We start from the raw sequence: 24366 nt of genomic DNA on the forward strand, positions 1-24366 counted from the left end.
ACAGGCTTGGTTCTTTCAGACTTTCATTATCTCGCACACCCATACAACTCCATAATATCAGGCTAAAGTGCCAGCTCTATTTTCACACCCATCTTGCTTTGGTATGGAGTAAGCATTGGATGAACCTCCTCCTTCAGGAACCTTGCCACCTGTTCAAGGAAGAGGAAAGGAAGGTTAGAAAAAGGAATGGGCAGAGATGCATAACATGCCTCTTCTCAGCCATATAGGGGGATACAATTTAGATAATTCAAGCCATAATGGCTCACAGCATCTTCAGTCTCTTCCCACTACCTCACCTGCTGCAGTGCACGTCCAGTGAAGGATGTGGGGTCCAGGAGGCTCTCCAAGTGTCCCTGGATGGGGCTGAAGTAGGGATCAGCACGGATACGGGCAATAAGGTCATTATCGCCCCCTTCCTGTTTCACAACTGCAGCTGCCTGCTGGGAAAGGACTCGTATCTTCTCATGACAATCCTACAGAGGGAAAATAGCCAGCAAAATGTTACAGACACACACTACAGGCCTACAGTCAACTGGTGCACTGAACAGGGAAAAACATCAGAGACTACAGCACCATGTGAAAGTGAAACAGCTAGAGCTTGGCCTGTATCAGTGATGCCCAACCTTTTTGCCTGGTGGGCTGGATCCAGCTGGTGCTTCTGATCCAGCGCAGGCATGGTGGGCACCATTGGGAGGGGGGAGGTCAGGCCAGTCCCAGCACACTCTGCAGATGAAAGAGGCTTGACTTGGCTCTGTGGGGAGGAAAGGGGGTTTGGCCCAGCCCTGGGAGAGTTAGGGGCCTGGCCAGGCCCGAGTGGGAGGTAAGGGAGCACGGCTCAGTCCCAATGGGAGGAAAGGGGGCATGGCTTGGCCCTGATCCAGAAGCAGGTGTGGGAGCACACACAGTGCAGAGAATGGGGTGGACAATTAAGGATCTTTTTTAAAAAGAGCTATGAAAAGATTAGGAAAAATCTGAAAAAGCCAACTCTTTGTACTGCAGGTACCCTAAAATGTTAAAGGAATTAAGTTAAACCTGCTGATCCACTGACAGTTTTGAAGAAAAAGGAGAGGCATCTGAAAGGAGGGGAAAAAGAGCAAACATGCTGGTGCTAACTGCACTGCTCGGACATTCAGGAGAATTTAAGTGGGTTAGGGTCATAAGCCCCACTGAAAGCTCCAGTATCTCAGACTTTTCTTAATACCCCATATATGGTTACCACAGTGCAAATTTAGCTCACTAAGGCAAGTGGAAACCATAAGCAACAATGAATCTTGACAAGCAACTCAATTACTTCTTCCAAACTGGGGAAAAATACTAGATGAAGGGAATAAAATCCAAACATTATTAGTTTGTATTAGAATAATCAGTAAAGTTCAAAGAGTTAATTCCAATTGTCTTGGATTCGAGACCTCTCAACTATACTGAAAACTGGCTAAAGGACCATAAACAAAAGTTAATGATAAAAATACGCTATGCTGAATAAGGACAGTCACATAGATGGGTGTTCAGTGCAGACTTATTCAGCATTTTCAATGACCCAGCACTGATTCATCCTTTTAATTTATGAGAGATATTCAGTTCGTCAGATTTCTCATTTGTAGGCGCTCATCTTGCACTCCAAGGGCCTTTACAGCAAACAACAATGACAATTAAAAGTGAACACACTTATCTTAGACAGAGACAGCTCACTCCATCACAGATGGAAGGATAACCCTCACAGTGCTTCTAATACAAATATAAGAATTCCCATGGTGTTAAAGCAATGATTATAAGGCTAAGAGGTTTGAGGTCTGACATACTACTGAATTGTTAGAAGGAAGTTGGAGGGAGTGGGGAAAACAATCCCAACATCCTCATTCCCCAAAAGGCAGGCAAGTATCAGATTTCTCAGTTGTTTATGTACCTGACGATTGCCCCCAGCTTTCACCATAGCCATGATAATATTCTCTGTGGCCATGAAGGGTAGCTCCTGTTGGATCCGTCTCTCAATCACCTGAAAAATACAAACCCCCCCCACGTATAATGGAAAAGACAAGCAACACATTTAAATCATTTTCTCTTACTCCATAATGCCCTGCTAATCAAAACATTGAGGGCCAACATGCTTTGAAACCATATCCTACTATGGTACATGGGATTCCTATTCATATAACTGTCTTCAATTTTTTAATCTTAGTAAAAGACCTCTCAGGGATGTTGCTATCTCTTAAAGATATAACAATATCTCAGGGCAACAAGTAAGGACATAAGAATTGCCATTTACCAGGTCAGACCACAGGTCAATCTAGCCCGGCATCCTGTGTCACAAAGTGACAGAGCGGGTGCTGAAAGGGAGACAGAACTAGGTATGACCAGGGTTTTTCTGCTATTCCTCTCACTTGCAGCCTCCAGCATTTAAGGTCTAGGAAGTTCTCATTCAGAGGCTGTACCCCCAACTCCCATTCACAATAGCTACTGATGCTCCTTTCCTTCAAGAATTCGTCCAATTTAATTTTGAATCTGGCTAAATTGTCAGCATCCACAACATCTGGTGGCAATGAGTTCCTTACCTGAATTACATGCCACGTGAAAAAGAACTTCCATTTGTTTGTTTTAAATTTACTACCTACTAGTTTCATTTTGTGATCCCTAGTTCTTATAGTGTGTGTAAGAGAGAATAAATCCCCATTTACTTTCTGTTCACCATTTAGTATTTTCTAAACCCTTATGTCACCCCCCAGCATCCCCTTTAAACTGAACAGGCCTAGCCTCCTTAGTTTCTCCTCATACAGAAGCCCCTCCATGACACTAATCATCCATGTTGCCCTTCTCTGTACCTTCGCTACAAGTCCCATAGGTCAGTCAGACACCTAAGAGAGGACAAAGAAATGTTTCCTTTGATTTGTTTCAAAACCTGTCATCCTAACTTCACCAAGTGCCCTTTTACTTCTGAACTGCAAAGAGAAATGCCATGCCAAGGAACTGGCGGGCTCAGTTCAAAGACCCTATGGAACATCCAATAAGAAGCTGGCAGGAACTCTACACTGAGCATGAAAGCTGTGTTCTTATACGCCAGTGCAGTGCTAAAAGGCATACAACTCTAAACATTTTCCCCAGTTTTACCTTGGGATAGACCACAAGTCCCTCGGAGATATTCTGCAGTGTGCTCAGTATGATGTCTGCTGTCAGGAAAGCCTCAGCCAGACACACGCGCCTGTGAAGCAGGTGTAACCAGGGGGCCTGGGTCAGCAAACAAGCAGAATGCAGTCTAACCTCCGTGCTCCTATGCATGCATTTCTAGAAACATTATTGTAGCATCTTTGTCAAAAGCCAGAGCTATTCCTTTAAAGCACTTCTTGATGGTGTATGCAACACCTAAGAAAGCTTAAAGCAACATCTAGGATGTGCAGCTGGGATGAGCCAGACTATTTGCTACTCATGATTATTATACCATTCCCTCCTACTGCTGGCTTCCCTTTTTATAAGATCTTTACCCTGTAAGCCTTCTTGTGAATGTTTCCCAGCTCAAAGGAAACCAGCCAGCAACCTCTGGGCTCTGTTAATTAATAAGGTTGCTTTTCAGCAAAGTGACAGTTACCAGAATGAGGTTAAGAGCTGATGGTTTGAGTTCTGAATATTTTTCAATAAGTCAAAGAGCTTTCCTGCATAAAAACTTTCATACTGCTGCACTGAGACCACTTACCCCAAACTAGCCAACACCCTAAACCAGTATCTTCCTTGATTTCACTGTTTTTAAGGGCCTCTCTGCCCACTACTCTTCCCAGGGCTGATGAGGGAGGACACAAACGGACCTGTTTGCACTGTCATCCAAAGTGCGTTCAAACCACTGCACGGAGGCTGTCTGGAGAGGGTTCAGAACTAGGGTCACTAGGTGACGGGCCAAACTGCAGCAACGCTCTGAACGCATTGGGTTCCTCTTGTAAGGCATGGCACTTGAACCTGCATACAAGAGGGTGGAAGAGAAAGAGGAGGATGGAAACAGGGGTGCAGAAGAAATGCAGAGATTAGAGATCAAAGCAATCCAGCCCTCCTCAAAAGAACATAATATATTAACATTTGCATTTCAACCTGAAAACTCAAACTATGCAAGTCTTGGACAAACGCTTCCCCTCCCCCAAGACTGGAATATCAGCACTCGGGGACAGAAAATGTGACCTCAACTTCTAAACCTGCCAAACTAACACATGCATTGGTAATATATAATAAGCCAAACTATTTTAGCACGCTGTATTTATGGCTTGCAGGGTGCAGCAGCACATCTGCTTGAGTGTTTGTCCTTGAAAAAAAAAAAAATCAGTGGTTTTCACTGACAGTCCTTCCCTCTAGCAAGCATGACAAAGCCTGAGTGCTCATTTTTAAACAGCAGAAGACAGAATGACATTGAAAGGCTGAGGTAAATGTAATGGGCAAGGAGGAAATCGCTGACTCAGTCCAACAGCATGAGCTTGGGTGGCTGCACCTTTTTCTATGCCACTGTCCACAATTCTGCAATTGTCTCCCCCTCTGCATTGGGTCAGTGACATTTTTCTGGGAAAGGTTCCAGCCTGTTTTTACTCTTCCAACTATCAATTAAGTTCAATGGAAGTTGAGTGCTTTGCTACTCAGTCAGGCTCATTTATGCTGAGGTGGGATGCAAACACACTAGGGTCTCTGCTCTGTCAAAACATATCAAAAAAGAACAGAAGAGGTATTTGCTTTTAGTTAGTTAGTGGGTCTAGAACCCCTAGGGCACAGGCAGATTGGAAAAATCAAACATTACCTAAAAGCATTTCTGCCAGTGACATTAATATTAGTGTTGCTGGGAAGAAAGTGCTGATGAGGAATTGCCAAAATGCATCGGAAAGTAGGTTAAGTGGACCAAGCATCATACACTAACATCTGCTACTTCTTACCAATCTGATCTCTTTCAAAAGGCTCCTCTATCTCCTTGAGATTGGCCAGCAGGCGGATGTCAGTACAGATCTAAGGAAAGCAGTAAGACCATATTTACACATGCACACAGATGCTGTTGGTGTGCCTGGAGACTTGTGTATGTCTACGCCCATACAGTTAACTGAGAAGAAGAATGGATACCCTTAAAAATACCTACTTCAGCACTATGGGTTTAATCTTTTCATGAATGCTAAGGACTTAATCCACACTACAGACCATATCTGGAACCAGATCAGACAACCAGCAAATTGTTGCAGCATCTCCCACATGGTTGCAGCACCTCAGAGGAGCAAGGCCTGTTTCCCAAAGGACTGGCACTGAAGCTTTCAAATGGTTATACAGAGCTCAAGTCAAGAGAATGCGAAGGAGAGAACCCATATTTGTCCTACTAAAAGGCAACAGGACTCCAGGTAGGGCAAGTGAGAAAAATTGATCAGTGAACACTAATACAACTTTCTAAAGGTACAAAGTGAAATAAGACAGGACAAATGACAACATGTTATCAGTCAGAAGAATAGCCAGACAATTTAATGCTCATCTCATTAAGCCTTCTCTTAGTGGGAGAAACGTGCTGGGTGGGAGAAAAGAGTCGAAGAGCAACTGCTGAGAATGACTTCATACACACTTTCACCATGTGGATATAGTACACATTAATATTAATTAATATAGTACACTGATACTTGCAGGAGGCTGCTTTTAGCTGACCTTAGGGATTTTCCCTCCCATACAGAATTTGGAGGCAGGGAGCTCACCTTGTGTATGGATGCCCCCAGACTGGCCAGCACACTTAGGACTTCAATATCCACTTTGCGGCTATATGTCTGACCTGTTACTATATAAGCTCTGGAAATGAAAGAGAGAAAGTTGTCTGGATACATGCACCAGGAATGCAGCAAGACAGAGTGAGAGGAAACACTGCATGGGCACACTGATGCAGAACCCCATCTTGATGAAACACCATGAAAGGACTGCTTGGTAATTTGCTTGGACTCCTCACTTTTCATTCATACTTGCTGGAAACAACATGGGTGAAAACAATCTTGCTTTTGCCTGTTCTTGGCTTGGCATTCAGGCACAAACAGGCAGCAGAAGCAGAATAGGAGGTCATGCTCTGACAGGGTGAGGTGGAATTTCCTTTTTAGAGCTACACCATGAAGCAGGGACCAATTGGGTGAAGATGCCCTTGACCCCAAGCAGCACAGAAGTTAGCTAGCTGGCTGGCAGAAGCTGAGTCCATGAGAATGGTGGTCATCAACCTTTAGTAATTCCCCTCTCAGAGCATCTCAGGTTACTAAGCAAGTATTTTACCTACCGCTTAAATCCTGCCATGGCAGTCACCAGCCTGTCGAGCTCCTCCACCTCAGGGGGAAAAAAAGACAGGAACCTCAGAATGCAAAGACTGAAGAGTGAACTATGCTGGCTAAGGGATCCCGACAACTTCCTTGCCGTATGACTCACTAAGGTGCACTGCCAGCACGCATCAATCTTGACCTGAAGCACCCCCTACTATTCCAAATGGGCTTCAACTCCACAGAGTTTTGCCAAAGTATCTCCTTAATAAGGATGCAGCATCCAAAACTCATTTGACTCAAGAGTCCCCATCTGACCTGCACAATTTCCCCTCCCGACCATTCCCCTTGCTGGAAATTCTGACCACTGTCAGAAAGTCACTCACTTTCTCATGATTGCCTTCAAAGAGCTGCAGGAAGCTGGCCTGAGTGCCAGTGGTGCCTTTCACCCCACGAAATCGCAAGTCATCCCGCGCACGCTCTAGGTTCTGCAGGTCCATGCACAGGTCCTGGATCCACAGGCAGCAGCGCTTTCCCACTGTGGTGAGCTGGGCAGGCCTGGGAACAACCAGGGCAGAATGTAACTGATAACCAGCACAACAGCTCCACAAAGACTATGCAGGAAGGAAAGGGTTTGGATACGTTGTGCCATCAGGACTCTGCTACCCTCTTTCCTCTCAGATTCTTCTGCTCAGTCCCATTTGTGGGGAAGAGCCAAATATACATATATTAAGTGACACCCAGATCTGCAGGAATTCTTAGGTAAATATACCAAGGAAGAATTCAGCACAGTAAGAAAATTTATATATTAACAGGTTTCATCTGAGTAAGAAATAATTAATGATGGATATTAGGAAGCATTTCCCAGCTATGCGACCTATTAGAGTTACTCGAGGAAAATGGTAGGAACCCTGCTGCATGGGACATTTAAAACTGGACAGGGCAGAGTTCTGGAGAACACACATGGAAAAAGCCTGAATAGGTGGAGGAGAGCTGACAACATGCGACTGAAAAGGCTCCCCCAAGTCTCTAGCTTCCATGATTGTCTCCATGAGGCTTAAACCCACAAATTTGATCTATTTTTAAAAGCTATTGTATTGGAAGCATCTCTCTCTCTACTGGTCCAGTAAATTATATGAACATTTAAGCAACAACTTTTGTAAGATTTAAATAAAAGGATAAGTGCTCCCCCTGCTGGATCCCTAAGAAAAGTTCAATGGGTATCCTTGGGACTATGCTGATGATACAACAGAATACAAATGGAGAAAAACTGTTAATGCTGACATTCAAGGACACAAAGGACATGTAGACTATTGCGCCCTGAGCCAGGTAGCTCACTGGGCTATTGGGCAAATGTTTTAATCCAGAAGCATTTGGATACACAAATTAGAGTGGGATTGATTAACCTAATTAAATGGGGTTTTAATTTATAAAATGAATATCTCAGCCTCTAGGCACAGAGTTTTCAGAAATAATCCTTATTTTATTAATCAGTGTTAAAATTAAGATTTCTACCAGCAAATCAGCAAAATATTTGGTTCTTTAGCCATGCTCTTGCCTGGGGAAAAACTACAGACCTCCCATTATAGTGGGAAAATGATCAAATATGTCAAAATCAACACAAATCACTTGGGATGAGATCACTTTTCCTATCTAAGGCATTTCCTCAGCACCCATGTTTCCTGTGTAGCAGGAAAGGCTACACAACTTCTAGTGATTCTCTGATGAGCCATAACTTAGGGAAAGGTGGACCCAGAATTTGAGCCCTGTGGACTGGCCTATTTTTTCTCCATCTGCACTCACCACTTAAGACTTGATATCTCCCCGTTTCAGAGGCAATTTACAGTACAACCAAGACATCTGATCTGGCATGAAATGTCCCAAACTCCTTAATTTTCCACTATTCTCCATCACCAGGAGTGAAGAAATAGGGTTTACCTCAAGGAAACCTTTCTAGTAGCCATGCCACAAGATAAGACCCATACCCTCCCTTTCCCCATACCAAGCTGTTGCTCTGTTTTCTGCTCCCTGCCCAATCTGTTCCCTGCTTCCTCCTCAATCTGCTGTTATAGTGTGAAGCCCTGAAGGCAAATAACTGCTCTCCCTCACAGCAGCATCAGATTAACCCTTTTCCCCAGGCACCTCCTTGTCCAGGCCTCTGACCAAATCCTTCCCCAACACAAGGTAAAATGGTCATTCAAAAATAGTCCAGCATCCTGCATGACACTGTCCAATACCAAGCATACTGCACAACAGCTATGAGCCTCCCATGAAACAAAACTGTGCAATCCTTTAACATTTGGGGAGGGGGAGGAATTCCTAGGGATTTTTAGTAACTACCTGTGTGTACCCTAAAACATGAATACTGACAAGTCTTGTAATGATAGCTGCAGACACTAACAGCAATATTTTTTGAGCTTCTGCTGAAGCCAGTTGAACTGACAGACAGGAAAAAAAAATGTTGCTGAAAACATGACTAGAATTTGATGTATGAGCAGAGGCATGGTGGGAGCCTTGCCTTCAGGTACAGTGTGGAACATGAGTTTGTACTGCTGATGTTTGCAGTTAAATGGTTCTTAGCTCAGATTCAAGGGGAGCAATCGCTGCCTGCTGTAGTTTCCCAGGGTAAATGGAAATTTACACATCTATTCCTTTTTAAAAATCTCACTACATCACAGGTCAACAGTATCTAAAAGTAGCAGGCATCACATATTAGACACAGAAGAAAAGAAGGGAAAGAGACTGAAGTGGCAGTAATAGAACAACCCAGCCTAAGAGTAACCCATGCAAGTAAAGCAGAAGCTCTTGGGCTACTTACTGGTAGTGAGTAAAGCCCAACGTAGGCAAGTCGGCATACTTCTCAGCAAAATTGGCAAGCCGGCTGATCACCCTGGCGAGCTGATGAACATGGGAGAAGGTAGAGAAAAAGGTAGTGTAAACAAAGGAATTGCAGTGTAGAGAGAAGTTAAAAGGCACCTTGGAGTTCTTTTGGTACAAAAGCTGGCATGCTTGAGCATAATAAGGATGGAGGGAGAGAAAAAGCCTGTAATTCCTTATTTGATCCCTTACCTAAGTTTTGCTTTCTAAAATAAATGGCAACTACAAACAGATTACACTGATGGCCAACACAAACTGGCTCCTATATCCAGCAGGAGGGCGGTGGTTCAATCAAATAGCATTCCCTTTTCAAGGCAGCAGAGGTTGGAACAAAATACCCTCATACAACCCTTTTAGGGGCCTTAAGGAAGGCTGGTTTAGAAAAAGATTCACTTTTTACTGAGTGCTCAGAAAATCCCAGGATTTTCATGTCATCTGCTCAAAAGCCATCAGTAGTGCCAACTCCCAGGAGGCTGTACACGTGATTTCTCTCTCACCTTGGGTAGCAGCAGATTGAAGCCATCACGCAGAACAATCAGGTCCTGAAAGGAGTAAGAAAATGACGTTCAGGTTTGACTTTCCTAGGCATCCGCTATCTCATTCCCCATTCTGCTTTGAAAGAAAAAGAGATTCCTGCCTCTCTCAGAACACACAGCAGACATGGACAACTGAATAGCTCTCCCTACCCTTCAAAATGAGTCTTCTAAGAGAGCTAATTGTCACTCAAATTCACACGCTTCTGAACTAAAACTCTGCCAGAAGGAACTTCTTTAAGAGGAGGGTGTGATTTTTGTCCAGAAGCATAAGGCTGTCACTTCTCTGTGAAGCAGAGAGAGTCTGGCAAAGCCATACGAGACCTGTTCCTACTTACAAGGTCACGATTCACTTTTATAGCGCTCAAATGGGTCAGGAAAATGAGACACTACACCCTAGCATTCCCACATAAAGTTCAGGCACTATTTGCTAGAGAACTGCTTAAAATGTGCACTTCAGAAAGAAGATCACTTTTCACAGCTGTTTTCCTTCCTTTGGGAGGAAATATGTACAGCTGGGTTGATGTGACATGAAAAAAGCAGGTACAAGGCGCCCTGGAGACCAGACAAAGGACAGGAGAGAGGACACTCTCTTGTTACAGGAGAAAGGCACAAATGTACTATGGCTCCTATGGCTTTAAAGAGGGCTAGCCCCAAAACACTTTGTAGAGGTTGAAACTGAATAATAGAAAGTAATTTTTTTTAATAATATAAAACTCTCATCCATTCTATTGACCATTGACTAATCTTTTCCCTTACTGAATCAATTCCAGACCTTCCACACAAAAAACTGAAAGCTTATAAATGTGCATGTCAAAAGTAGCCCTGATTTCTCAAATCAGTGAAATAAGGAACATCTGGCACAACCCACATGTCATGTGGATTTTTATTTCATGCAGATTATATGATTGTACATTTCCTGAGTTTAAAGTAACAGACAACATACAAGACGTTTTTAATAAGTTCAAGTTAAGGATAGATCTTACTGTCAAAAGGAGGGCAGCAGTGCACTCTGTATACTGGGCAGTCAGAGACCTAGGGCCACATCTGCACAGCTGCCCTATCAATACTAGGTCTACTGCTGAGGAAGTTAGCTCATCTACTAACTTCTGCAGTGGGACACTGGAGACGGGCAATTAGGCAGTGCAAATGGCCATACTCAGGCTCTGTGAAGACATGGCTTAGGACACCAGCTAACATGATTTAGCTGGTCACTGGGGGAGATCGAGGTATGAGGTGTTACCTCCAAAAGAAAAACTAAATATTTCCCAAAGTTCTACTGGAGATTGAAATTTATTTCTGTAATCAGATTTTTTTTTTTAAATGATCACATCTACAATTGCTGGGTGCAGAAAGCAAGAACTGTTATACCGTGTTGTCCCCCACATAACACGAAGTGGCTCCAAGGTGAATGATGCCTGAAGCTTTGGGACAGCAGTGTGCAAAGGTGTGCACATGGGCCATCACATCATGACGCAGTTTCTTTTCCTCCTCTGCTGCCATCTTGAAGTCAACATTGTCCAGGTTGGCTTCCATCTCTTGGATTTGCTCATCAGTGATAGGCAGCCCCAGTGACTACAGGAAAGAAACGTCTGACCTTAAGTGACCAAATCAGAGCAATACAAAAGAAATGTGTTTAATTTGCACCATTTTAAATATTTTTACAGGAGTGGAAATTTGATGCACTTGTTAGTAAAAGGTTACATAAGGGGACTATAGTAGCAAATGATTTAATTCAGGGGTTCTCCAACTTTTTGTGGCTGGCCTACACATCTGGGAACTACTTGCTGGACACTGTCTTCCAAGTATGATCCCATTATCCCTGTGACAACTAAAGCAGCTGCTTGCATGGAAAAAAGCTATCAAAAAGAAGTGTATTTTTAGCTTCTTTTAATGCAGTTTAATGGCTGGGAAGGAGGAGAACTACTACCAAGTGACCTGCTAGTTCCCCCATGCAAAATTAGAGCTCTGCACTACATTAGTTATCTACGGAATATATTTTAGGAGCCTTTACACTTTACCCAAGTTCCAAACCCTCTATTTACAACTTTACCTAAAATTTTCCTTTGCACACCTCACCTCCACCCAAAAACTGAAATGTTTTGGAATTTGGGACAAATCAGTTCAGTCCTCAGCTTAGGCAAATGAGACAACCAGCACTGACTTTCTGTTTTAAAAATTAAAAACTATTGAGCTTTCATTCACCTAAATTACAGAACAAGCAATTGGAGTAGATGACGTCATACTGAGCAGACCACTAGTCCTTCATAAGGAACAAACATTAGGGCTGTACTTGGAGGGGGAGGAAACCTAGCAGTAATACTTTAGAGGGATACAGACTTAAAATTACTATCTAAACATTTTTACCTAATATTATTACTTGCACTTTAGACCACTATAGTTTAAAAGCTATTACAGAAAAAATAATGCTGTATTTCTTGGTGTGTTTTCTTCATGCCTTTGACAGTATTTTTTATTGTTCACACTGAATAACAAAAGCAGTTAAATGCTCGTGTTGCTTGGAAAAAATAAAATAGAAAAACATGAAAACCACAAGGCTAGCTACTTGGGAAGTTAACAACATTCCTTAAAATTAAACCTCTACATTTCATGAAGTATTTGCCCACGTGCATAAATAACCAAGTATTGCTTTCAGGTACATCTCCTATAGTGTGAGGTGACAGTATCTTAATAACGTGCTGCTTATTTTTTGTCAACACAGTTATGTAGTTCGGGCCGTCTAAGTGGCAGCCCACAGGGGGTTAACATGCAGCCCCTGGGCTCCCACCCAGGGGGCAGAGCACCATGGTGCCATGCAATAGAGCTGAAGGTAAGTCAGGGTGCCACACAAAGGAGTGCACACCCATGTGCAAGGTGAAGTAGGATGCAGGGTGCCTGCCCACATGCATGCAGGACATGCAGCCTGGAGGTCCCATGACCCCTGCTAGTGCCGCCCCATGGTGAGAGGTCCCTCCTGGTACAGCCCATGGAGCACATAGCCCCCAGCCTCTTTGGACAGCCCTGATATAGTCTTGTACAATTCCAAACTTGTGCAAATTATCCAGGTCAAGAAAATGTCTTCCCTGATTTATCAGTGCTTCCATTCTAGGCAGGATATTCAAAGGCTAAGGTTTTGAGACCAACAATAACTCAGTTCCCCCTGGTCATACACTGTAACTTTATTTCAGTGTTTTTCAACCTTTCCAATCTGTGACTAATGCCATATCTGCAATTACTTGATGGGACATCCCTATGACTTGCCTAGATCCCAGGGCCTTTTGAGGGAACAAACAACACTGGCCCTGCAGTGACAGCAGGATCTCACATTTGGCTTTGGATTGGGCAGGGGTGTTGAGACGAGCTGAGGGTGTTGGCTACAAATGTCCAACTCAGGATCCTTAAAATTCTAGTTTATTAGGCGGATTGAAACACTGTAATCATAAACCTTGGGGCTGGTCCCCACATACACACACATGCACACACATACACACACACAATAGCAGACTACAGAGTCAGGTATACCTATCCTACAAGCGCTGGAGTCTGTCGTTGAGGCTTCTTTCAGTGTGGTGTTATCTTCCAGAAGGGGGTCGCCGGCTGGTCCTTCTGGCTGGACAGGTCTGATTGAGTTGGAGATCAAGAAGCACCACTGAGGGTCACTTTTCACTGCCTTTTATCTATCCCTGGAAGACTTTGGTGACTCCCCAGTTTTCAGGTTTGCCCAATCCAGGGGTCACTGACCCTCGTGGGACTTCCCCCCCCCTCAGTGGCTACTGGACAGCATCTGTCAGACCCAGGGGTCGTCCGCATGTACGTGCAGGTTTGGGAGTCCATTGATGAATTTAGAATAGGTCTCTGGGAGTGGTCGATCTGGAGATATTCAGCCCAAAAGTTGGTCTCTGGCGTTGATTAACTCAGGCCAGGGCTTCTAGCCCTTGATCGGTGAGGTTTAGATATTTCCCGGTTGTTACATTGTCTTCTATTGAGTTCTTCCCTTGGTTGATCTGCAGCTTCCCAGGTGTTAATTGCTGTGTGCTACCTTGTTACACATTCAATCACTGATTCACTCCCTGGCTCTCGGCTGCGGGGGCTGCCTGTCCCTTTTTCAGGCTCTGGGGCCTGGGAGCATGGCGACCTCCCCTTGCGGGGTCTGCTCCCTTTTGGGGTCTCTGGCACGCCAGCTGGAGGAGCTCCAGGCCACAGTCCACAGACTGCGTGCCATCAGGGACTGCGAGCAGGAGATAGACTCCTACTGCCAGGCCCTTCTCCCCCGGGAGGCAGAGGGTAGATCACAGTCTCCCTCCAGGCCAGAGGAGGACTCTGGGACCTCCTGCTGTGTCCAGCCAGGGGCATGGACCAAGGTGGTCAAGGGCCCTAAGGCCCGCCGCACCAAGGCCCCACCCCCGCCACAACTGAGCAACAGGTATGCACCTCTTGCTGCCCCAGCAGAGCCTGCTGAGTTGCCGGCCCCCACAGGCAACATGGGCCTAGCTGCAACTCCCGCCCCTGCTCTCCCCAAGACAAAACGTAAGGTGTTTGTTGTGGGAGACTCCCTCCTGAGGGGGACGGAGGGGCCAATCTGCCACCCTGACCCCTTAGCCCGGCAAGTCTGCTGCTTCCCAGGGGCCCGCATCCAGGACATTGCAGAGAGGATCCCCAAGCTCCTCAAACCCACAGACCGCTATCCCATGCTCCTTATTCATGTGGGCACCAATGACACGGCTCAGAGCACTCCCAGCCAGGTCATGAGGCGCTACAGGGATTTGAGAGCAGGGCTAAAGGGTCTGGGGGCACAGGTGGTGTTCTCGTCGATCCTCCCAGTCTCAGGCTATGGGCTGAGAAGGGACAGGAGGATCTATGTGGTCAACCAAAGACTGCGGCGCTGGTGTCGTCAGGAAGGCTTTGGCTTTCATGACCACAGCCCGCTCTTTGGCGAGAGAGGCAGCGAGCTGCTGGGAAGAGATGGTCTCCACCTCTCTCCCCTAGGGAGGAGGCTCTTCTCAGCCAGACTGGCTGACCTGCTCCACCGGGCTTTAAACTAAGCCCGTTGGGGGACGGGGGGACTACCGCCACTGCTGGCCCGCTGAACAATCCTTGCAAAGCCAGCGGATCATGGCACTCAAGGGAGCCCGCCCCAGCCCTGGTAAAATCTGTGGGCAAGGAAGGAGCCCCCCAGGGGGCGCTTGCCTGCCTGTACACAAATGCCAGGAGCTTGGGGAATAAGCAGGAGGAGCTCATCCTCCTGCTCAGTGCAAACAATTACTATGTCATAGGGATCACGGAGACCTGGTGGGACTCCACCCATGACTGGACCACGGGGATAGATGGCTATACCCTGTACAGGAGGGATCGTGTAGAGAAAAGGGGCGGGGGTGTAGCTCTCTATGTTAAGGAAAGCTACGCGTCCCTGCAAGCTGATATTGGCGACCAGGGTGGACGGCTGGAGACCCTCTGGGTTAAAATCCGTGGGGAACACGGCACAGGGGACACAATGGTGGGAGTCTATTACAGACCTCCCACCCAATGTCCTGAGCTAGACCAGGAGTTTGCCCGGGAACTGGCTGAGGCAGCTTGCTCCAGGACCATGGTTGTCATGGGTGACTTCAATTACCTGGACATCTCGTGGGAGGATCGCTCAGCAAAATCTGAGCGGTCGCAGAGCTTCCTCTCGTGCGTGGATGACCTCTACCTGACTCAAGAAGTCTATGGGCCAATGAGAGGCAAAGCGCTGCTCGACCTGGTGCTGGCTACTGGGGATGACCTAGTTGGCGACCTAGTGATCGATGGGAAGCTGGGCGACAGCGACCACGAGCTGATCACCTTCACCATCCGCCGAAAAGCTGGCAAGTTAGTCAGCAACACACAAGTCCTTGACTTCAGGAAAGCCGACTTTGACAAGCTCAGGAGACTTGTCAGTGAGGCCCTAAGGGACTGTGACCACAGGGAGAGGGGAGTTCAAGAAGAGTGGTTGCTCCTCAAGGGAGCGATCCTCAATGCACAAACTAAGTCTATTCCATCTCGGAGGAAAGGCAGCAAGAGGGCACAGCAGCCCCCCTGGCTCTCCAGGGACCTAGCAGACCTCCTGAGGCTAAAAAGAAAGGCCTACAAAGGATGGAGGATGGGAGTCACCTCCAAGGAGGATTATTCTGCACTGGTCCGGTCCTGTAGGGAGCAGACCAGGAAAGCCAAGGCTGCAACTGAACTCCAGCTAGCTTTGAGCATCAAGGACAATAAAAAGGCCTTTTTCAGATACGTGGGGAGCCGGAGGAAAAGCAGGGGCAACGCTGGACCCCTGCTGAACCAGATGGGGCAACTGACAACTGACGCCCAGGAAAAAGCCAACCTATTAAATAGGTACTTTGCGTCGGTCTTTCATCAGCCCCATGGGACGCCCATGCCCGCTACAGGGCCGGGAAGTCCGGGTGAGGGTGATCCCCTGCCCTCCATTAATGCTGACTTTGTGAAGGAACATCTTGAGAAGCTGGATACCTTCAAGTCAGCCGGCCCTGACAATCTTCACCCCAGGGTACTCAAGGAGCTGGCGAGCATCATAGCCCAGCCTCTAGCGCGGATCTTTGAAAACTCTTGGCGCTCTGGTGTAGTGCCCGAAGACTGGAAGAAGGCCAACGTGGTGCCTATCTTCAAGAAAGGGAGGAAAGTGGATCCGGCTAACTATAGGCCCATCAGCCTGACTTCTATCCCGGGGAAGATCTTAGAAAAGTTTATTAAGGAGGCCATCCTTAATGGACTGGCCGACGCCAACATCTTAAGGGATAGCCAGCACGGGTTTGTTGCGGGTAGGTCTTGCTTGACCAATCTCATTTCCTTCTACGACCAGGTGACCTATCACCTGGACAAGGGAGATGAGATTGATGTCATATATCTTGACTTCAAAAAAGCCTTCGATCTGGTGTCCCATGATCGTCTCTTGGAGAAACTGGCCAATTGTCGCCTTGGGTCCCCCACGATCCACTGGCTGGAAAATTGGCTCCGGGGTCGGACCCAGAGGGTAGTAATTGATGGAAGTCACTCATCGTGGTGTCCTGTGACCAGTGGGGTCCCCCAGGGCTCTGTCCTTGGACCCATACTGTTCAACATCTTCATTAACGATGTGGACACTGGAGTCAGAAGCGGACTGGCCAAGTTCGCCGATGACACCAAACTTTGGGGCAAAGCATCCACGCCAGAAGACAGGCGGGTGATCCAGGCTGACCTGGACAGGCTCAGCAAGTGGGCGGATGAGAATCTGATGGTGTTCAACGCCGATAAATGCAAGGTTCTCCACCTTGGGAAAAAAAACCCGCAGCATCCTTATAGGCTCGGCAGTGCTATGTTGGTTAGCACTATGGAAGAAAGAGACTTGGGGGTCATCATTGACCACAAGATGAACATGAGCCTGCAATGCAATGCTGCGGCTAGTAAAGCGACCAAAACGCTGGCTTGCATCCATAGATGCTTCTCAAGCAAATCCTGGGACGTCATTCTCCCCCTGTACTCGGCCTTAGTGAGGCCGCAGCTGGAGTACTGCGTCCAGTTTTGGGCTCCACAATTCAAAAAGGATGTGGAGAAGCTTGAGAGAGTCCAGAGAAGAGCCACGCGCATGATCAGGGGTCAGGGAAGCAGACCCTACGATGACAGGCTGAGAGCCCTGGGGCTCTTTAGCCTGGAAAAGCGCAGGCTCAGGGGTGATCTGATGGCCACCTACAAGTTTATCAGGGGTGATCACCAGTATCTAGGGGAACGTTTGTTCACCAGAGCGCCCCAAGGGATGACGAGGATGAATGGTCACAAACTACTACAAGATCGTTTCAGGCTGGACATAAGGAAGAATTTCTTTACTGTCCGAGCCCCCAAGGTCTGGAACAGCCTGCCGCCGGAGGTTGTTCAAGCGCCTTCATTGAACACCTTCAAGATGAAACTGGATGCTTATCTTGCTGGGATCCTATGACCCCAGCTGACATCCTGCCCTTTGGGCGGGGGGCTGGACTCGATGATCTTCCGAGGTCCCTTCCAGCCCTAATGTCTATGAAATCTATGAAATCTTTCAGGGGCCAGCCTGATACAGTGAAGGACAGTTTGATTCCTACCCTTGTTAACATTGTTACAATGTATAACTTACTAAAACACATTTAGTTGAAAGTTGAAAGGTGAGGAGTATAAAATATAAGCTACAAATGCCATGGCACACAAATAGATAAAAATACCAAACTACAAGGGGAGATACAAAATTCACACATGCAAATTTTAAAACACAATTCCTTATCTTAAAGTGAAAGAGAGAGGAAGGAAGAAAAGGTAGAAAAAAGAGAAACATATCCAAAGAGGGGAGAGCAAATGCAGGCAAGAGGAAAAGGGGGCTTTCTGCTACAAGGGTACTAGGTGACACTTTTGTGGATGTATATTTTACTTCGGATGAAGCAGAGGGAAGAAAGGGTTGTGATGGGTCGCAGCCACAGGGTAGAGATGGATCTGTGGCTGGGAAGCAGCTGAAGCACAGAAGGAAGGAAAAAGGAACTACTTCTCTTTCAGTGCCTCCTGCTGGCTCTTGCTCTATAGATTTTGTTAAACATTTGTGTTTTGCAAACCATGGCATAAAGCAGAGGGTATGAGACCTTGCCACCCCCCATTTAAGTCATGCATCATGGATTGGGAAACATCACACTGTTAATTTTCTACCCTGTTATACGCAATACCTTACTTGCAAAATTGACAGCCACAACTTGGCTGTAGAAGCCTTACATATTTAAATCAACCAATCTATCAATCAAAATTCTCATGATTAGCACGTCACTAACGTAAAATTTTTCACACAAATATTTGTTTTTAAATCCCAACAATCCCTACCAACCAGTCAGACTGCTTCAAAGGTATAGAGCATGTTAAAACCTAGTTTGTTTCAAGGCAAGTAGTGAAGTCTTTTGAACGTGTAGGACTCAAAGAAGAGGAGAGAGCAGGTGAGACAGAAGGAGCCTATCAGCTAATATGCCTTAAAAAAAAAAAAAAAAAGATAACCAAAACTAGCATGCTTCAGGAAGCAAAAGCCTTGAATGCCCAGACCAAAATGATGAAGGCACTTGGCCATCTCCAAGACACCATACCTCAAAACACTACAGTGCAGGGCATAGATAATTCTATGGGACAATGTGAAACTGGGATAACAAGCCAGTATTCAAGAGCTTGGTTTACTCTACTGGGAAAGGTGTATGTGGGGGGTAGGACACCTAGAACAGTTAGAGCTAACAGTCATTTTTGTTCACAAGTACCCAGCCCACCCTGCAAACTTAGTCAAGGCACAAAAGCAGTGGCAATCCCACAGGTAGGACAGAATCAAACCTGTGGAAAAGGGATCAGTTCCTAGTGAAAATCACATCAGATAAAGGGGAGTCAAGTTAAACACCGATGTTGCACATTCACATATATAACACGATACCTCTCTCTCCCCTACAGATGGGGTCATGGGAGATGGAAAGGGAAGAGGATGACAGCATAACTGAAATGTCCCTCAAACTACTGCATCTAATAAAACTAGAAAGACAGGTCAGATGTCCAAAACTCCAGTGCCATGATCCACTGAGCCCTTATTTTCTATTTGTAGATACTTCCTTCCTCCAAAGCTTGTCTGCATCTCTCAAGTAATACTGCAAGAAACTATGATTGAGCTCAGTCCTGGACATGTTTGCTCCTAAAGAGCATTAGAAGTATTAGCGACAGGCAGCCAGAATAATCAGTCTGTCTCATGATGAGTGAAAAGATGGACACAGTTCAACTGGGGAGCAGAACAAGACAAAAGTACCAAGAACCCAGAATGGCATTGGGAAGGCAAGTCAGGTGCTTCTTTCAACCCTTTCACTCGATGCAAGAGCAAGAAACATTCAATGACACTGAAATCGAGAGAATTCAAAACTGATGAAGTCACTGGTATTGTTCACTGTGAGATCCATAATATTGATATGATGGATTTCTGGTCTGAGCTGGTACAGCAATTCATGCTAGTGGTTATTTACTGCCAAATTTCTTCCAAGGGAAGGGTTGACATTAATGCCTTTCACTAATGTCTAGCACTAACTTTCACAAGACCAAAAGCTTTAGTACTAGGAAGATACAGTCAAGGATCTCTTAATTTCCTGCATCTAAGTTATAAAACTGGCTAAGCCTTCTGATCCAGAAATAGCTTGAAACAAGCTGGGGACAAGTAATGGGGTGAACAGTCCCAACACTCTTTCCTCCCATAATCTGTTTCCTGTTCAGGACCTCTCTGCATTTCATGATAGAAGGCAAGGGAAGCTGGTTGTAGTTGCGTCTAACCACTTGTGACTGAACACCGACAGAGCTAACAGGTGCTGAGTGAGAGCGATTCCACCTATTCCAGTCTAGGGCTAATATCAGAGGGCTGTAATTCCTCAGGAATGTGAGCATACAGATAAAAATAAGCTTCCCTTTTCTCAGTGGGGCCAGAGAACTCAAGATGTCACGAAGGCAGGGGGCCTTACTCTCCAGAAACAGTTTAGGCTGAGGACAGGTGCAAACAGGAGGAGAGAAACTCCTAAATCCAGGTTTGGTAGTCAGAGAGGCTGGAGATTTCATCTCAACTCAGTCACCGTCTTGCTATCCAGTCTTGGGCAAATCATTTTAACCTGTTTTATTCTCCAGCAGTGAATATGGTGAGTTACCTACTGCAGCAAAGGGATGTAGGAATTAGTATTTGTACTGTCTTGAAAATATAAAGCTCTACACAGATGCAAAATATCCTAAAATTCTGGAGTTTGTTTAGTCTCAGCTGCAAAAATTCATACCTTGAAGGCAGTGTTCATACAGTAATAACAGACTAGAGCAAGGTATACTTCAACACTTGTTACACTGCTCTTTTCTGCCTATTATCAATATTAACAACACTCAGTTGGCACTTTAGGCTAAAAAAGTTCACTAAACACACCTATATAACTGCACTATTTCACATGTGGTGTCAGCACCCTCTCCTCAGTGGCTGAGGAGGCAACAAACAGTGGCACAATCCCATGGGCCACAAAGGATGTGATGATGGCCCCGTTCCCCTGGCCCCACATTGCTTCTTCATTCTCCTGTACAGTGTTAATCCATCCTGCAGAGTTGGACAATCACTATAACCATGCACGATAAGGACAGCCATTGGGGTCAAGTGCTGTCTTGACACATTATGGAAAAATTTGTGCGGCAATGAGTTGTCAACTAGCAATGCAAATGTGTCAAGGCTCTTTGCAAATCTGTTCAGTGCATTCTGTCCTGTTCAGCCACTTCACCATATAGCTGCTTGAAGATTTATTACACATTTTCCCCTCTGTTTCCAGTGTCTAACTTCTTGGACTGACAAGAAGAGATCCCCAACTTCTTGGACTGACAACTGGTTCTTTCAGTTTTACTGAACTGCTCTGTGTGCACGCGCAAGTGTGTGTAAATGTGAGAAAGGTGCAGCAAGCATTTTTGTGATCAGTGTCCTGTTCATTTTGACCCAAATTAGTTAAGTCCCAGAGATATGGACTGCACAGGTGTGAGGGGCTGAGGGTTACCAAAAGCTGCCTTTAGCACAGGTTTCCAATGAACTTTGAACATCAGAATATTTTAGGTGAGGCACATCAGTTGTTAGGGCCCCACTACTGGGGGCATTACTGTTTGCTCAATGATAAAACTCCTCTTTCATCCCAGAAAAACTGTTTACTTTAGCATTACAAAACATTTCATAGGGGAGTGGAAAGTACAGAGGGCAGGGATGTGACCAAAAGGTACTGCTTGGTAGCAGTCATTACCTCCTTTTGCTGAAGAAGCAACAAGATGCATTAGAGGACCAGCAAAGGATTGTATAAAATTGTGCCTGAGCCCTTTTTTTTTTTTTTTTTTTTACTTCTTTATAAGCATGGACTAGTATAACATTTACAGTATTTTAAACACCTTTAAAGTGCTAAAAAAACCAAAAGGTGTGGGCAGATAGTGAGGCAGCGCTGTGTGCTATGAACCGGCCTGGATGAAGCAGGGCTGATTCTGAAGTGCTTCGCAGTGACACTGCCCTGCAGCTAAGGGCAGTGGCGTGTCTGTAGGTTACCAATGTGCTACAAATGAGAAGTGCTTAAAAACCACAAATCCTGAGTCTGAAGCGCTTTATACAAGCCTCTGTCCACAAGCAAAAAAAACCCCCAAGGTGGCGGCTTCTCCCATCGCTATTTTTTTCTTGCTTGCTATTGTACCACCAAACTGGCCTGGCTTGGCTTGGGCTGCAAACCATGGGGGAGGCACCAGCGACCTCACCCTGCTACAGAAGAAGCAAGGATGGTGCCAGGTACACAGAAGGGAGTTGGCCGTGCTGGCTGGCAGGGGGCACAGGCACCCTTAGGGACTAACTGTGTCAGCTGCCAGCCTCGAGCCACCAACCAGAGCAGAGCCCTCAACCACACAAAAGCAAATGCGGGCTGGTCTCCTGCCCTAGATCTGCAGGGCTCCCAGACCCCTCGTGCCAGGAGATGGGCAGAACCCCTCTGCCCCAGTGTCAGCCTGGAGAACGCGGCGTGCATGGCGGCAGTGTGCACATGGCACGGCTCGTGCAGGGCATGAGTGCATGGATGGCCCTAGGCCGCGCTGGCACGGGCAGGGCTCGAGCACCCCACACTGAGGGGCCCTGCCCAGCCTGACCTGGGAGGGCGGGGTTCGTTCCAGGCTCCCGCGCTGCAGCCACCGCCAATCAGCGATGAGCTCCATCCGCCGGGCCGGGGCGGGCGGGCAGGCGCATCTGGTGGGCTGCGGGGGGCGGGGTCTCGGTACCTTTTCGGCCTGGGCCAGGTAGAGCCAGAGCCGCCGCCAGGTGCCGAACTTCTTCCTCTCGCTGAAGTTGAAGCCCATCTCGGGGCTGGCGTAGCGTGACACCAGCGGGGAGCGGTAGCGCGCGAAGGCGTCATCCTCGCCGGGCCCCCCCCCTGCCGCCATGGTGCAGCCGCTGCCGGATAGGCAGTACACGCCACTGGCCCGCAGCACTGCCGGCGGCTACGTCTCCTCTGCCCACTGTCGTAAAGCACGGCTGGGGGGGAAAACACGCCCCGCCCCGCCCCTTCGCGAGCGCGAATCCGGCAGGAGGGCGGGGCGAGGCGAAGTGGGCGGGCGCCAGGCCGCAGCGCCTTCTGCTGGCGGGAGGCTGCGGAACCGGCAGGGCTGTTGGGGTGGCGGCGCGCGGAGCTCTTCGTGCAATGATGAATAGCGCCGCTGTTATGAACCTCCTCAGCTATACTAGTCCAACCCCCATTCAACCAAACCCCTTACCCACTGTGCAAGGCCACATTCAGTCCCTGTCCCTTTGCCACTGAGTTGGCTTCTTGCAGGGCCAAAGGGCATAATCGCTGTTCTCAGCCCTGCTGTTCTTAGGGCACCTGGACTCCAAGGTGTCAAGAGAAGCGGCTCCAGGCAGGGAGAAATGACACGAAAAACCATACGCACAGGTTGTAAGGGGCCCCTGCCCGGATACATGCCTGTTCCTAAGCCCTTGCCCTTGAGGCCTGCTTGGCCTAGTGTTGAATACCTTGAAGGAAGGAGAAACCTGCGTTCCTAGGCAGCGGATGCCACGCTCGCGTTGCTCTCGCAGCAAGGGCACAGCCAGGTGGCGCCATGCACCACACACACACACACGGCCATTCCCCGAACTGTTAATTTTCTTGAGTGGGATCTTACACTAAAAGCAGGGCAGCACCTGTGGCAGCAGCGTGCACTGCCCAAAACCAAAGGTGTTCAGTTCCAAAACTCAAATTTTCCAGAAAATTTTTCCAGTGCTTTATTTTTCCACGTGAAATTTTCCATTTCTAAAAATGGATTGTTTCGTAAAATTCATTAGTAACAATGAATGGAAGCCAATACAATATTAGGCAAGCTTGGCAGTTTCAAAGTTGTAATAAACGGTTTTGAGGCGATTATCCCTAGGAAGTGAGAAAGTACATACATGTTTTACCGATTTGTAAACAGGAGGGTAAACACACTCACATAACTATCCAAACCAAAAATCAAGTTATGATTTCACCTAACTGACTGTGCAGGTCAAATCAAAACCAAAGCACAGCACATCATGCACAGTTCTTCGGGTGTGCTAAAATTAGTGTGTCAACAGCTTTCAGTGCCTTCATTTTTTTTCTTAAATTTAAACAACTTAAGTGAAGTACATGCTATTGTGTGGTCTTTACATTTTTACAAGTAATCCAATAAAAAATAATTTCTATATAAAGCTTTTAAATTTGTTTGAATGTAACATTTAAACTACATTAAGTGTGCTGTATTTAATTTTTTTCCCTAATCAAATATTTCAGTTAAAATATTTGTGGCTATTGGGACATAAAATTAACACAGGAGTACTCTTTAAAGTTTTGTTTACTAAATATAAGTCAAATAAACATGCTAAATCAGATCACGCTCAATTTACGGCACTGGAAATTTTTCCAGTTCCAAATTTTCTGGAAAAACCCCATCTCTACCTAAAACCACAGCCAGCTACTGGCCGGGCTCCATGCTGCCAGATTGCCGCCGCTGGACAGCCTAGGTGCTAGCCCCAGCCCCCCTACCCCACCACCTAGGGCAACCTCCTGTGGTACATGTGCACAGGCATTCCCCAGGGACAAGGAGCAGTGGCACAACTACATGCCGTTGCTATCTGTCCTTGGGGAAACTCAGGTGTGCTCATCTGGACACCTCCCTTGAGTTTTTTCCTGAGATGTGATCCAATGGGAGAGCTGTTT

General features: G+C 46.5%; 1 protein-coding gene across 3 annotated transcripts; it reads right to left on the minus strand.

Moving 5' to 3' along the window:
• Positions 1-6: 6 nt before the first annotated feature.
• On the minus strand, positions 7-22660 carry ADSL (adenylosuccinate lyase). Of its 3 annotated transcripts, none has more exons than XM_014607692.3 (13): positions 22418-22660; positions 11003-11206; positions 9596-9640; positions 9040-9119; positions 6608-6779; positions 6245-6291; positions 5685-5775; positions 4893-4962; positions 3792-3939; positions 3103-3193; positions 1904-1993; positions 297-473; positions 7-149 (listed from the first exon to the last, which is right to left on the minus strand). In XM_014607692.3, exons 1-13 carry the CDS (start codon positions 22577-22579, stop codon positions 63-65), a joined length of 1464 nt encoding a protein of 487 aa, XP_014463178.1. In that variant the 5' UTR covers positions 22580-22660; the 3' UTR covers positions 7-62. The 3 variants fall into 3 exon arrangements, with proteins under 3 accessions (XP_014463178.1, XP_014463181.3, XP_019345183.1); XM_014607695.3 differs by lacking the exon at positions 22418-22660 and adding an exon at positions 22289-22379; XM_019489638.2 differs by lacking the exon at positions 11003-11206 and having other exon boundaries at positions 22418-22659.
• Positions 22661-24366: the final 1706 nt, after the last annotated feature.

This window comes from Alligator mississippiensis, chromosome 4 (genome assembly GCF_030867095.1).
Source record: "Alligator mississippiensis isolate rAllMis1 chromosome 4, rAllMis1, whole genome shotgun sequence".
NCBI lineage: Eukaryota > Metazoa > Chordata > Crocodylia > Alligatoridae > Alligator > Alligator mississippiensis.

Bases quoted from the DNA above. Each gene is read 5' to 3' on its own strand.
- ADSL (XM_014607692.3), bottom strand. From the start codon at position 22,579: ATGGCGGCAGGGGGGGGGCCCGGCGAGGATGACGCCTTCGCGCGCTAC. The intron at 11,207-22,417 runs GTACCGAGACCC...TCTTTCCTGTAG, and splicing joins ACCTGGCCCAGGCCGAAAAG to TCACTGGGGCTGCCTATCAC. The intron at 3,194-3,791 runs GTCCGTTTGTGT...CCTGCTTCACAG, and splicing joins TTGGATGACAGTGCAAACAG to GCGCGTGTGTCTGGCTGAGG.